We start from the raw sequence: 14,133 nt of genomic DNA on the forward strand, positions 1-14,133 counted from the left end.
GCAAAATTGTCTCCTTCTCCTCACTCATGGACAGCTCCTACTCACACTCACACTCCTACTCGCTTCTGCATGTTTCGGAAGGGAATGATTCAGATTTCTCATGCCACAGCACTAGAAGACAGACGGGTCGCTCACGTCCCACTACGTAGTCAAGCTCTGTTTGAGTCTGCGCGTCAGGGACGGAAGTGCTAAAAAATCGCCAAAAACGGGCTTCAATCGTCTCAATGGAGTTCCAATGAGATCGCTCTGTCCATTTCTTTTACTGTCTATGCTCGTAGCTTTTCTTTAGAAAGTTACATCTTCTGGCCTGACAGCCTAATGCAGCATTTTTAGTTGTTTTCATGGATTCGTGTGAAAAGGAATTATTTAGACAAAAGCTAGGTGTCGTCTGTAGGGGAAAACGTGAAGAAAAGCCTTTTCCGTTTTTAGTGTTTTAGTGTCATGTAAATAAATCCTCAAATGTAGCCAATCTTCCTCAATCCAAAACACAAATGATGGATAGAGCAAAGTCCCGCCTTATTTTTTTTCTTTTCGATAGTTTGTTTCACTCGAATGCATGACAACGAAAGAAAAGATCTGATGCTACTTCTGTAATTGCGACTTTAAACCTAGTGAAGATTTCAATAAAGATCAAAATAAATCACTACACATGAATGTATACATTTAAATATTCTGTAACCATAAGATTTGTCTTGTTCCCCATTAGAATTTTGTTTTTACTCTTATGTGGGGGGTAAAACTGCTGCGATATTATTTTGGCAAACGTGAGAAGAAATACACCAAAACCTTTTTAACAGTGCATTAAAATTCGTTTATTAAAGTTCACAGTTTGTTAGAGCAGTTTGTGCTGACAACCGTGCTGAGTGCCGAAGTTACGAGGCCAAAACGTGAGTTATAGCATTTTAGCACTCCCGGTTCCTTCGCTCTAAAGTCTATGGTGAACAAAGCCTCTAAATATGTTCACGTTTTGATCTATGACATAGAACACACAGTTATAACCTGCTTGTGTTTTTTTTTTAACTTTATATAGCCTAAGCTTCAAAATGTATACATTTTGGATTAACTTGTAAAGATTATCAATATACAAAACATGTAAGCGTCACAACTCTTTGTTAAACACAGATCTTATTTTTTGCAATTTTCCACAAGTCTATGGGGAAAATGCATAGCTTTACGATCGAGGGAACCCATGCGCCGGTAACTTACGAGTTGTCCTACAAACTGACGTCATCACTTCGGCACTCTATGAAGAATCAGAATGTAATAAAAGTCATGATAAATCAAAATTGGAAACCACTTACAAAACCCTGTCTGACACCTTAAATAAAATGTAAACAACTCTAGGATCTGTCAGGATGAGGTAGAATAGATCTAATTTCACAGATGGTTCTCCACATAAAAGAGACTAAATAATAAGCACATATTTTTTTATTTTTTTAAAAAAAGCTGTGCATCTGCCACCATAAAGAGCAGCATTTGCCTGGAAAATACATGTCACAAATATCATCTCAATATCATCAGTACCTAAGTTATATAATCTCTATTAAAAGTAGCTTATTATACAGGTGTGTATTATTTAAACACAACAGCAGATAAGGCAAGGCACTCTATTTAAGGAAAGTGTACACAGCATGTGGTCAAACACACACTGTGAAATCTCATCTAAATTATGCTATTTAAAACAATTTTTTTGCAGGTGCACTGCTGCATTATGGGTATGCTGTATTTTCCATCTCCCTTATACAACAATTCTGCTGATCCCTTCACAAAATCTTAATGGAAGTCTAATTTAACACATAAATGTAATCAAAACATTTGTTAGGAAAGCATCGTTATTTTTCTCGTTCCCTAAATCATGGCTTGATTCTGAGGCTGGGCCTCAAGACTGACAGTATGCCTAACAGAGAGGAAACCAGCCCACAGAAGCCCACCACCCCTGCATTTGTCTGGTAAATACCCAGTTTGTCAAGTGGAATGAAAAGATCACACACATTTTTAAGTGTATCAAGAGCCACAGATGGCTGACCTCTGAGGCTCTCGAGGAGAAGGAAGATGAACGCATCAAGCTGAGGCACTATGACACAAGCCACATCCGGGCTTTCATTAAGGTGCTGGTCGACTTTTTGCTGGTAGCATCTGTCCCGAGACTTCTGCGCCATAAGTTGGACGATCACATAGACGTCTCTGGTTAGATTCATGGCCAAGGACAGGAAATAGAAGCGAGTGGAGTTCAAGCTCCAGCGATCCTTGTCGATCTCTTGTATTAGCCCGATACTTCTGGCCCAGAGTGTGTTGTCACAGATGAAGTACAAGGCACGGCTGAGGTTGGCAAAAGTAAGGCAAAAGCGCAGAACAGGATCAGAAATATGAAGAGTGCTCTTGGCCGCATTGATAGAGTTTACTGTGTTCCCAAGCCTGAATACTGAAAAAGAGCAAAACAGACCAATTATGGATGATATTCTTCTCATTTCTCATTTGATTAAAGGATAACTAAACCCCTGGTCAGAGCCTGACTCCACCCACTGGCAATTTTTGAAAAATGCTGGAAAATTGGGCAGAGCCCAGCGGAAGGGGGCGTGCACCTGAGACGCATCTCTTTGTATGTGAACTTGCCTATGTCACCAACAACCGCTGTGTCGCGTACCACCGCAAACATCCAATAGGAAAATTCAACTGCAGTAGCCACCGTTCAACCTGAAGAGGGCAGCACTAAGACGTTTTTACACCATTTATTGTATTAATAGAACACTTTATAAACAAATGCCAAAAAAGTTACTCGAGTCAATGACTGGTATTAATAAAGATCCATTCTTACAGATCATTAACTAAAAAAAGTTGGTTAAGTGTTTAGTTACTCTTTAAGAGTGGGAATGTGTAGTTTAACTGCAGGAGAAGGAACTTTAGCAAAGAGATTATTTTGACGTTTAAAAAACAATTTGGGACCTTTAAAAATACCTGATAATTTAGGATCACTAGAAGTGATATGCCAATGACTATGACAATGACTTTTAATTCCGCAACTAATGCTGAAAACTTAACAGTGCAAATGGGAGAGTTGAAGTGTTGCTTTTTATTAACCTTAGCTGGTATGCACTGTATATCTGAGGTATATCATCAAATTTCTTTTTAGCATTTTCGAGCCATCTTACAGTAACCCCAAACAAGAACATATGTAGGGTGGGACTTGATTTTATACATTGCGAATTGATTGGATGGTTTTGGTTTGCTATTGCTGTGATCTCATTTGATTGACAGGTTGCCCCAGTAAACAAATCATCAGAGAAGAGGTTTCAATGGGAGAGAGCTGTAATTTTGATTAAAGATTACAATGTCACATGAATTTAAAATAAAAATGTGTACGGATACATCACTTATGATGAATACTGCTGCAATATTCCATTAAATATAGTTTATTTTGATTTAGGGTGAAGAAATAGAAGTAGAAGAAATGTTATTAAACTTTAAAGTTAGATAAAAAGAGATAAGAAATGTAACTGGCATAAATAGTGTCTCATAAATAGTACTAGTAACTAATAAATTAGTACTTTAAGCTGGAATAGTAAAAGTGTGAATAGTGTGATTGTTTTGTGTTATGTAACTGTAAATGTTCTTACGCTTCCGCCCCGAACTCATATTAGACTCCAGAAACTGCAGCTTTTTCACCAGCTCTTTTCTCTTCGCTTCATTTCTCAGAAGGTATTTCGCCAACGCGCAAGCATATTGGGTTGCTCTAAAGAAAAAGAACAAATTAAATGTTCAGACATAGTCTAGCTCATCTTTTAGAGGAAATCATTTCAGTTAAATGTTGTTTTTGAGGGATGACAAGCTTTGGTAAGAAGCACTAACCTGAATATGCGGTCCCTTCCTTGACTTTGGTTTGTGAAGCTAATGAAAGTTTCCATGTGTGCGACAGACAGCAGCAAAAATGGGAAATTCTTTTAGGATTCTTTGATGAGTAAATGACTAAAAAGTCGAAAAGCAGTGCATACTCAAAGTTAAAAATCCGCGTTGGTGGTGTCCTGTCAAAACCACACGATCCTACGCGGTTGTGGGAACGGAGGTGAAAGTTCATATGCAACATACAGAACACACGCGACCAAAGAACTTCATATCGATGTAGTAGCCTAAATAAATGAATACAGCCGACTAATTATAGGAGAGTTAAAAACGAATGACATTACAAAAATGTATGACGTACAGAGATTTATTTATAATTTTTTTGGGGGCGAAAATAAGTTCGAATCATTTTCTGGAATCGGTTCTTTCAAACAATTCGTTTTCCAGTTGTACGTCGTTACGTAATTGCGTCATCGCACGGTTCCTGTCATCCCAGTCTGATTTTAATCAAAATTTTCTTATAGGCCATTTGTAGTCAGTGTTTTTATTCTAATCGAATGCATCACAGTTCTGTTTGTTGCAGTTATAATTCAGTCGTAAAGATATTTCCTTTACTTTTTATTTGTAACATCATCATCTCGGACGGCTATTAACTTACTTTTCGCCCCAAATATAAAATCCTCCTCCGTGCTGTCGTGAATGAATCGTTTACACTGCCTTTGTGAAGTAAGTTAGTTCATCTTTTTCATTTCACCTTTTCTTTCACGTTCACTGTTAGTTCATATCACCTACACACGAATTGCTTTTAAGATGAATATTAAGTTATGTTACAATTGTAACGAAAATCATTAATTTTGTTATTTTTGTAATTTTACAAAGTTTTTTTAAGTTAATTGTTGTCAAGCCCAAGTTTTAATTCGGATGTTTTTTTTTTTTGGATGATGATTCAGTCACAGTGTGCTACTTCCGGATTTAACTGACCAATGACTGGCACAGGATTAGAGAACGGAAATACCTGGATTAAAACCGCAGGTTAGTTATGTTCCTTATGCCACTGATGTTACATTTCAATTAAGTCTAACGACAATTTATGTATTTTGCATATTATCTACTTTCAGTCAATTCAATTATTTCAAGCATTCTTATTTATTTCAGAGTAAGAGCATGTTGATCAAGTGAGGCTATGTGCATTTTAATTATAAAATTAAAATGCAAATGAGTTATAACTGATATTGGTCATAATACGTCTTAAGCACTAAATTCTAAATCATTTACTGAGGGACTGTACAATCTTTTTAGCAACTGTTTATTAAATGGTTTTGTGTGTCAAACAATGCAAGTGGAAATTCTTTACATAAATGCAGGGTCTTGACAGGCCAGCTGAGTGACTTTAATGAGATTACCAGACATAGCCTACTTTCTATTTTTATACACGATTCTGCTTGACAGTTTGAACTGCTCCCATATGATTACCTAAGTCGTTTCGATTGCCTTTAGATAACTATTTGTGCTTTGCTTAATCTTCCATATTAATACCAGATTCAATAATAGATTTCAGAAGTATGATTATGAAAACACTTTGTTTTGCTATCAGTAGAAAATCATAGGTCAATCAAGAGATGAGATGAAATCATATATAGTGAAAGCTAATTTTAGTATGATGAACTCTTCTCATTTTTTTACATAAAGATGAAATAGACTGCAAAATTTAAAATGAATCATCTATGAACATTTTCCTGGCCTTTCATTATTCCGTTTGATGTGAATTATTACACGTTTCACATTTACAAGTTTATTATTATTATTATTATTATTATTATTATAATTTCTGATATGCAGCTTGAAAGTGAATATTTAGAAATTGGGCATGTTTATTTTTTATTATTATTACGCTATAATCGTGCTAGATTGACCTTAATGATAAGATTAAAGCCAGAGTTTTAATGCTGTCAATACATGTTTCATGAAGCTTGCATAAAGTTTAAAATACCCTTCTCTACACAGAATTAATTACTAGTGTGTGTGTGTGTGTGTGTGTGTGTGTGTGTGTGTGTGTGTGTGTGTATGAATATAGAATTATTTTCATTTTTAAAAACATCACTGTACTATCTTGCTTTGTGAAAGTCAGATCAGATCACACCTGCAGGGGTCAGTGTTTAATTAAGAAAGAAATTCACAATGTTTAGTGGATCCTCAAAAATGTCTTTGCACACACACACCTTAATCATAAATCATAAATTCAACCAACTCAGGGCTGCGATATGGCATTTTGAAAGGCAGTTCAGGTAAAAGTCCCCCCCAAATAAAATATGCAGTGACATTTTTGACACTTTTTACGATATCCCACAGTGTACCTTATTATGAATCTGCTATATTGCCATTCTCAATCAGGCAATAATATGTGATGTAATGAAATGGTTTCAGAAGAAGTATGATTCGGCTACAGATTTGCATGCATGAGATTGCCTTAGTTATTAGGTATTCCTGGAACAGCTGAATAAGTGAAATTTGGGAAAGCACCGATGGTTTATCCAAAAATGCAATGTTCCTGAAGAAGCATATTAATGTGGCTTATGAACAAACAAAACATGTAACCAATGCATTTTCAGCAGTCATTGTGTAGATAATACTAATTCTTGGTTATATTGCCTACTAGACTGTGATGTGAGGAGTGTTGATGTGTTTTAAACTGTCACAATAGTTTAATGCCATACATTATGAAAAGAGTTATGATTAAGATCAAGATGTGTACAACGAGTTAAGTATTCACAGATACACACATAGCCTGTTTAAAAGGTTGTTTTTTTTTCTTAATGTACAATATATTTAAAAGAGAGGAAACTTTACGGATGAATTCCAGGGAAACAGAACAAAACAAAGAAAAACTTTGTAATTAGAATTATTGATTGAAGAATGGATTATTTTAAACATGCCTGGAGGCGAGTAAACAAAAGTATTTTCTGCTTTCTCCTTCATACAAGAGTAGGTTATTTTGAGATAATGATGTTCAGAACGGTTGCCAGGTGCAGTACATCTAATGTGAAAGTGTTGAGTGATTCTTTTCTGAGATTGTAGATAATGCACCATGTGCTATGATTGTGAATGTCTTCAAATCCTGTGAGGTTTGAACACAAGAACTGTTTGTTTGTTTGTTTGTTTGTTTGTTTTTTTCCGCTGTGCTACAATCAGAATGAACAATTCATGTAAATGGCTCAAATGATAGAGACCTCTGGCTTTTTTTGTTGCATAGTACTTTCTTTTAGCATTGACATAATTGTAACTGTTTTGACAGGTTATGGTTTTTTGCCAGTAGCTGCATTTAAACCTAATTTTAACACTTAGTTCTGCTTTTAGGCTGCCTTTGGGAATATAAAGTGCATCTTTATTGGTTTGTTCCTTTGCTTTGAATTGCAGAAGATGGGCTTTATTTTACCAGTTATAATGCAAATGAATCCTGTTTTTACTGGTTATAAAAATGAACTTAATACAAAATTAACTGTTGCAGTATAATGGCTGATGAAAATGTTTAAAGCAGTTTGAAATCAAATCCATGCACTCATAGTATACCTGACTAATTATGCTAAAGTGCATTTTTATCTTGATCTTTTTATTGTTTTTCTTAAATCAATTTTCACTCTAAAAAATGCTAGGTTGTTTCAACCCAATTTTGGGTCAAATATGGACAAACTCAAACATTGGGTTGAAAATTTAATTTAAAAAATGTAACCCAATGGCTGGATTTGTCCATATTTGACCCAAAATTGGGTTAAAACAACCCATTTTTTTAGAGTGGTATTTGCTTGGTTTGTTCTTTATTCGGTATATGGACTCATGGGTCTGTAGACTTGGAATTAAAGCCTTTTGTTTTCCCCGTTATTATTTGATTCACGGGACCGGACACCAGTTATCTTGCCAATAAAAATCTTTATTCTTATATATCAGCAGAGAACCCCTGAGAAGATGTTGTATATTCATGCCAGGTCTATGCATTTCATGTTCCTCTTTCCTCTCAGCCAATCATGCTGTATTACAGTATAACTGGGTTTAAATACAACTGAGCGACTTTCGATTTCCTTGTAAGGTAGAAAAACAATTTGCTAATGCTTAAAATGAAATGTATACACGTGATACAATCCACTTTCCACATTAAGAAACTATTTCTCATTGTATACATTAGTGGTATACAAATGGTACATTTGCATCAGTTGAAACATTAAATTTCTTGCAAAGTGCATACCAACTGTACACATTTCAAATATTCATCATTGGAACTCTCTGCTAAGTGAACATTGCATACCTCTAAGCAGAATACAAAATCATCAGCTACTCTCCTTGTGTCTAAAATATATTCTCAAACACGTGTACATGCAATTTGTAGTCTATTCATGCATTTTAAACTTCATACGATAATACAACTTATTATGAATACTAAATAAAGAATAATAATACAGATACATACTATTTAATAATGAAATTATATTAAAAGATGAAATTTTAGTCTTCAGGTCGCAATTAGAATATGCATTTTACACCTTTATCCCACAAATTAGGCTAATTGTCATCCTACATAATCTCTTATAGGCATTTTATTTTGGTGCATTTGGGATTTTTTTCCCCAGCACTCTGAGATTCATATCACATCTACAGTCATTATTCCAAGCTCAAAATATATGTCATTTAGAAAGCCAGCCTTTCATGTTTATATTGAGGCTGGTCAAAGCCGTCTACAGAATCAACTGTTGAACAAGTTGCATCAAACAGAGATGCATTCAAGCTGTGTGTTCAAATCAAAGAGGCAAAGCATTCGTGCAGCTTTGTTTTGCTCAAATGATAATACTTCTACAAATTCCACTTTTTCTTGTTTTCTTTTCCTTCAGCTAAAATTGCTTTCAGGGTTTGAATATATTACCATTGTTGTTGTATGTGACTACAAATGACACCATCAAACAAACGTGCATTTCTTTGCTTCATTAAATCTGTTTACCTAATAATGGATTTAAAGATTTTTGAACACGTATATGATATTGAGGCTAATTTAAAAACAAAATTTGGGGCTGAGACTGAGAGTAACTTGAGTCTAAATGTGCCTTGTTTGCGCTTTGGTGCTGGTACTGACCCACCAGCAGGTGTTAACCCTACTGTGTCAACTCGCCATGTTTACCTATACTTCTTGTTTACTTCCGGTATATTTCACTTCTTTATTTCAGACTCGGAAAAACAAAGTCCATAAAAACATACAAATACGACAGACAGACAAATAAAAAAATAAAAATAAAAAAAATAAAAAACAAAGGATTACTATAATCCATATAAACAATTTCTCCAGTGCCTCCAGAGCAGTGAACTATACCTAGTACTGTTCTGGTCAGGCCGTATAAGAACAATTATAATTCCATTTTGCGAGTCCATGAGTCTCATCATAAATTTATAAACAGCATTTCTTATTACAGCATTTAGTGTGGTCACATCATTCTTCAAGATGGCACATCCAAGAAGTTCCTCTGACCAAGATTCCTTGCGAATAGGAGATGCGCAAAACACAAATCAATGTTCCTTTTGGTGGGGATATGCCGATACGCGTTTACATCACCAAAAATCTGGTTAGAAAAGGGGTACCTCAGGGATCATAACCGGGTTTTTAAAATCTGGGATATGCACATATTCGGGTTTTTGCCAGTGTTTACATGGCCGTGTGCAAACGAGTTAATGCTAATATTCTGGTTTGGATCGGGTTATTGGCTGCATGTAAGCGTACACTCTAAAAAATGCTGGGTTGTTTTAACCCAACTTTGGGTCAAATATGGACTAACCCAGCCGTTGGGTTAAATTTTTACATTACATTTTTAACCCAGCATTTTGGGTTTGTCCATATTTGACCCAAAATTGGGTTAAAACAACCCAGCATTTTTTAGAGTGTAGTCATTGAAGTAAGAAGTGCGTCTCTGTCTCGATCTCTCCTGTCCTACAGTGAACACACACCCTTTGCTCTCAGGGTAACCAGCTTGTGTCTGCCACTTAGCCTGTATACTTGCTCAGGATGTGTTGTGTCTCTCACACTTTGGAGATATTCTTCCAATTCATAATTTGATTTCAGAGATAAATAGAATTGTAATTGCGTAGTTTTAGAGTAATTTTGCAGAATTCTGTGTATAGGGCTCCTGTTGGATGTCTGTCCCATCTAGTGTAGCTCTGATCTCCCTTCCCTACAGTGCACTATCAAAGATTTTACACCAGATTGGATTTGGTAATACCCTGGACTACCTGTGTTCCTGACATCTGGGTTTCTTCTGAAAGACCATAATGTTGGTCTTTGTGAGGTTGACTGCCAGTGCCAAGCCCTTTTTGGCCTGTTTTACATGTTTATTGATTAGGCTGTGTTGGGTAAATGTGGTCAGTAGTTCTGTGAATTGGAATAAAGCCAATCTGATTCGAGCTCAGGACATTGTGTTCGTTAAGGAAGCTTACAATTCTGTTGTTTAAAATACTGCTAAATAACTCCCCCAGATTATTGCTCACACAAATGCCTCTGCAATGATTGAGGTCCAATTTATTTCCACTCTGATGAATTGGAGTAATAAGTCCTTGGCTTTAGATGTCAGGAAAACAGCCTGAACTAAGTGTTGTATAATTTGAGCAGTTTCAGCATTTCACCTAGAATGCGTTGCAGGGCCGCATGATTTCTTACAGTTTTGGCTTTTGAGTTATTGTGTAATGAGAACGAAGTCAAGTGGTTTTTGATCATTTTAAATAGAGCCAGGCCGATTTATCGGCACGCCGATATTATCGACCGATATAGGCATTTTCCAAACTATCGGTATCGGCAGTTATAATTGCTGATGAATGAATATTTCAAACATAAAATAAAAATGGACGAAACACGCTTGAACCATGTCATGAGTGTTGGAGTTGTATAGTTTGTCCACCAGAGGGCACTCTACATTGTTGGCAACACTCATTAGCCGCGTTTCCACTGCCGGGCTAGGGCTGGGCCAGAGCTAACAGCGAGCCGGGCCGAGCTAGTGGCCTCGGGCCTCAAGCACCGGGCTTGCGTTTCCACTGCCGGGCCAGTAGCCCCACAGCGCTGCCCCAGACCCCACCCCCAACACGCCTTTCAGGATCAAACGTCATAAAACCCAACCCATTTCAGCGGGTATTATGAATTAATTTATTTTTTAAATTAGGAAGATAGCATGTATATTAACTCAACTGCCGTAGTGGCTGCAATAGTGTCCCGAGACCAGTACAGGCGATTCTCCATTTCAAGCAGCGATTTTTTGCGCGATATAACAAGTAGGGCTGCGGGCACGTTTTCAAGTTATTCATTAATTGTTAACCGAGGCCCATCGGTTAATACTCGGTGCATAGTGTGCGCGCCGCAACCTCGAGATACAGAGTAAATTTTTAACACCTTTAATAACTGATTGGACCCCATTTGAAACGAAATTAATTTATAGAAATAAAACGCAGCAAGTACGGAGCAGTTAAAGCCCCATTTCCATCACCCTTCAAACTGAAATTGCCAATTGAAAATAAGCAAAACGTCCATTTCACAAAAACTCTGTGTCTGCAAATAATAATAATAATAATAATAACCATCATCATCATTATTGTAACATTTTATTAGGCTGCATATGTAGAAGACGCCTTTATCCAAAAAAGGAACAGAGCACAAATAAACACAATATTTTTGACAAATATCAGCGCATATCCAGTGTGTGTGGAGCACGCACTGATGGCTGCGAGACGCCCATGTGAACAGTTTCATTCTTTCAGTGGAAACAACTTAAAATACTCTTTAATTTCTGGTCATACAGAAAATAATAATACATTATTCGCAAATAAATTTATTTATAACAAGAAAACGTTGTGCTTTAACAATTAATCATTAATCATGATCTCCGTGAACTGAAGCGTGAGACCTGAAACAGCCACCGCATTCGAATTTGTTCGTTTTAAATTGGACATTTAAAGCTTTAGTCTACAGGGGTTATATCCTTTGTAGATTAAAGCTTTAAATGTCCAATTTAAAACAAACAAATTCGAATCGAAAGCCAATATCTTCTATGTTTATGTAGCTTAATTTCTCTCTAAATGTGCATCCGGAGATGGAGATATGTTTTTAGCCGAAAATCATTTAGATCATTTTCTGTAGGCTGTGGTTACGGCTCTTCTCATTCAGCACTGCGGGGAAAATATCATTTCCAGGTTCTAATTTGGCCTCAGAAAACCAGTAAAATATATATTTTTTTCATATTAATTTGTCAAATATTTTAAATGTTTAAGGGGCAAAAAAAAATCAAACAAATATCTGAAAATTCGTCGATATGTAGCTATATATAGCCTATATATTGTTGCGCAGCATTTGGCATAGGCCTACAGTTCAAATTAAAATGTTATGCAATTTTAAACGGTTAATCGGTTAAACATGGACACCCCTATGTGCATCTTGCTTCAGATCATAACGTTCCATAACACCGATAAACTCCGCCTTTTACCTTGAACACGCCTCTAGCCCGAGCTGGCCCCCTCTGGCCCAAGGTATTCGACGGGCCAGAAATCCTGGCCGTTGGCCCTGAGGAAGCCCCGATCAAGCCCCGGAAGTGACAGTGGAAACGCGACTGGCCCTGGCACGCACTAGCACGGCCCGGCCCTGGCCCGGCAGTGGAAACGCGGCTATTGAGTTGGTGACGAGACATACATTGCTTGAATAACAATTAAAAGAACATTTCCATCAGTTCTCTTAACTCAAATAATCATGACAAAATTTGTGACTATCCTGTCCAGTTTTGCTGCTGTTAAATAAGCCGAGAGTGAAGCGGAATTAGCTAGTAATAATTATGTTACGTTGTTACACTGTGACTAAAGTATTTCTTTAATAGCGCCTGACAGACGGATCATCCCTCGTTGGCCTATATTGAAAATGTATGTTTTACAATTTGCCGAATGGCGTTATCCATTGCAAAATTATGGCTCATCATAGACTAGCTAACCACAAATCTAGCTAATACCACTATCATCAGTCTGTTCTGTTGTGACAATAAAAGAAACAAGTTTCTTTTTTAAAATGACGTTGTATGGGGGTAAGTTATGTCTTTTATACATATGTGTTTTGCCACTATATAATTGGCCAAACAGGTCTGATCCGTCATTACTACAATTAGCCTGAAAAATTTGGGTAGCCTAAATGTGTAAGCTTGAAGTGTTAATATGTTTTCTTGTTATAATGTATGATTTGCATAAATAAAAACAGCTCCATCTGTGTTGATGAGAGAATCAAAGTGTATGCGCGTTGTGCACAAGCTACATAATGGCCAAGCATGCGCCCTTAAAATAGCATTATTAACAACGTGCAAAGACTAGTTTTTTACGCGTTATGGCATGTTGGTCTTTGTTTGTTGTTGCTGGTATACGTTGCAAATAGAGGGGCGGCAAAATTGTTTTTCGCCTACAGCGGCAGAAGTGCGGTCTGTCTTAGCTGTAAACACTTGATGATGCGAGCGAAATACCGGAGTGAACATGGCTGTAAACGACTTTTGCTTCAGTTTGAAAAACCCCAAAATGTTCTCCATAACAGAGCGAATTGCATCCCGTGTCTTGTTTCCCATTTCTGTTGCCTGGTCTGATGAGTCTTGATTTCTGTTGAGACATTCAGATGGTAGAGTCAGAATTTGGCGTAAACTGAGAATGAGAATGAGAACATGGATCCATCATGCCTTGTTACCACTGTGCAGGCTGGTGGTGGTGGTGTAATGGTGTGGGGGATGTTTTCTTGGCACACTTTAGGCCCACAGGACAGGTAGTCATGGAAGTGTCTAGAATGCAATTAGTGACTTTTTTAGAAAGCAAATATTATATTGTAACGCATTACTTTCAAAAGTAACTAATTTGTGTTTGACTTTGCATTTCGTTCCCTCAGTTTTGACAGGTGGAAGGTATTGACCTATTCTTAAAGCATTTGACTTCACTTTGACTTCACCACAGTGTCAAATGGCGGCCATTGATTTCTGGTCATCTCAAAACGTGTTGTTTGAGCTTTCAAACTCAAAGCTCTAAATTCATAATAAGCTCAGTAGAGAGCCATGATATTTCATATCATTTCATTTCGAGTTTTGTTGAATATTTAATAAAACTAGAATTATACCATAACAACACCATTCACCATTTAATATGCTTTCAGTGAACCACTGCCAAGCATATAGGACAGGGTTTACTTTGAGCAACTTTGGGCACTTTTGACCCTGTAGACTTTTAGTAAATGAACTTTCTTTAATGTGTGAAAATGCATTCAGAGAAAGT

The 14,133-nt window shown here is 36.7% G+C and overlaps 2 protein-coding genes across 3 annotated transcripts in view; one reads left to right on the top strand and one right to left on the bottom strand.

Moving 5' to 3' along the window:
- Nucleotides 1-1,032: 1,032 nt before the first annotated feature.
- On the bottom strand, nucleotides 1,033-4,312 carry pex11a (peroxisomal biogenesis factor 11 alpha). Its single transcript, XM_089116470.1, has 3 exons — nucleotides 3,847-4,312; nucleotides 3,615-3,730; nucleotides 1,033-2,422 (listed from the first exon to the last, which is right to left on the bottom strand). Exons 1-3 carry the CDS (start codon nucleotides 3,900-3,902, stop codon nucleotides 1,854-1,856), a joined length of 741 nt encoding a protein of 246 aa, XP_088972596.1. The 5' UTR covers nucleotides 3,903-4,312; the 3' UTR covers nucleotides 1,033-1,853.
- A 149-nt stretch (nucleotides 4,313-4,461) lies between these two features.
- The window catches only part of plin1 (perilipin 1), a 95,289-nt gene continuing 85,617 nt past the window's right edge, over nucleotides 4,462-14,133 (top strand). For both annotated transcript variants that reach the window (XM_089116467.1, XM_089116469.1), the window contains exons 1-2: nucleotides 4,462-4,563; nucleotides 4,788-4,869. The gene's annotated coding sequence lies outside the window, so the exon portion shown is untranslated. The remainder of the gene's footprint in view (nucleotides 4,564-4,787; nucleotides 4,870-14,133) is intronic.

Source organism: Pimephales promelas, chromosome 10 (assembly GCF_988280905.1).
Source record: "Pimephales promelas chromosome 10, fPimPro1.hap1.1, whole genome shotgun sequence".
Taxonomy (NCBI): Eukaryota; Metazoa; Chordata; class Actinopteri; order Cypriniformes; family Leuciscidae; genus Pimephales; species Pimephales promelas.

What these genes read in the sequence shown, in the direction of transcription:
- pex11a (XM_089116470.1), bottom strand. Translation starts at nt 3,902, where the DNA reads ATGGAAACTTTCATTAGCTTCACAAACCAAAGTCAAGGAAGGGACCGC. An exon ending in GGAAGGGACCGCATATTCAG is followed by an intron (nt 3,731 to 3,846) that starts GTTAGTGCTTCT and finishes CTTTTTCTTTAG; the next exon opens with AGCAACCCAATATGCTTGCG. An exon ending in TATGAGTTCGGGGCGGAAGC is followed by an intron (nt 2,423 to 3,614) that starts GTAAGAACATTT and finishes GCTCTTTTTCAG; the next exon opens with TATTCAGGCTTGGGAACACA.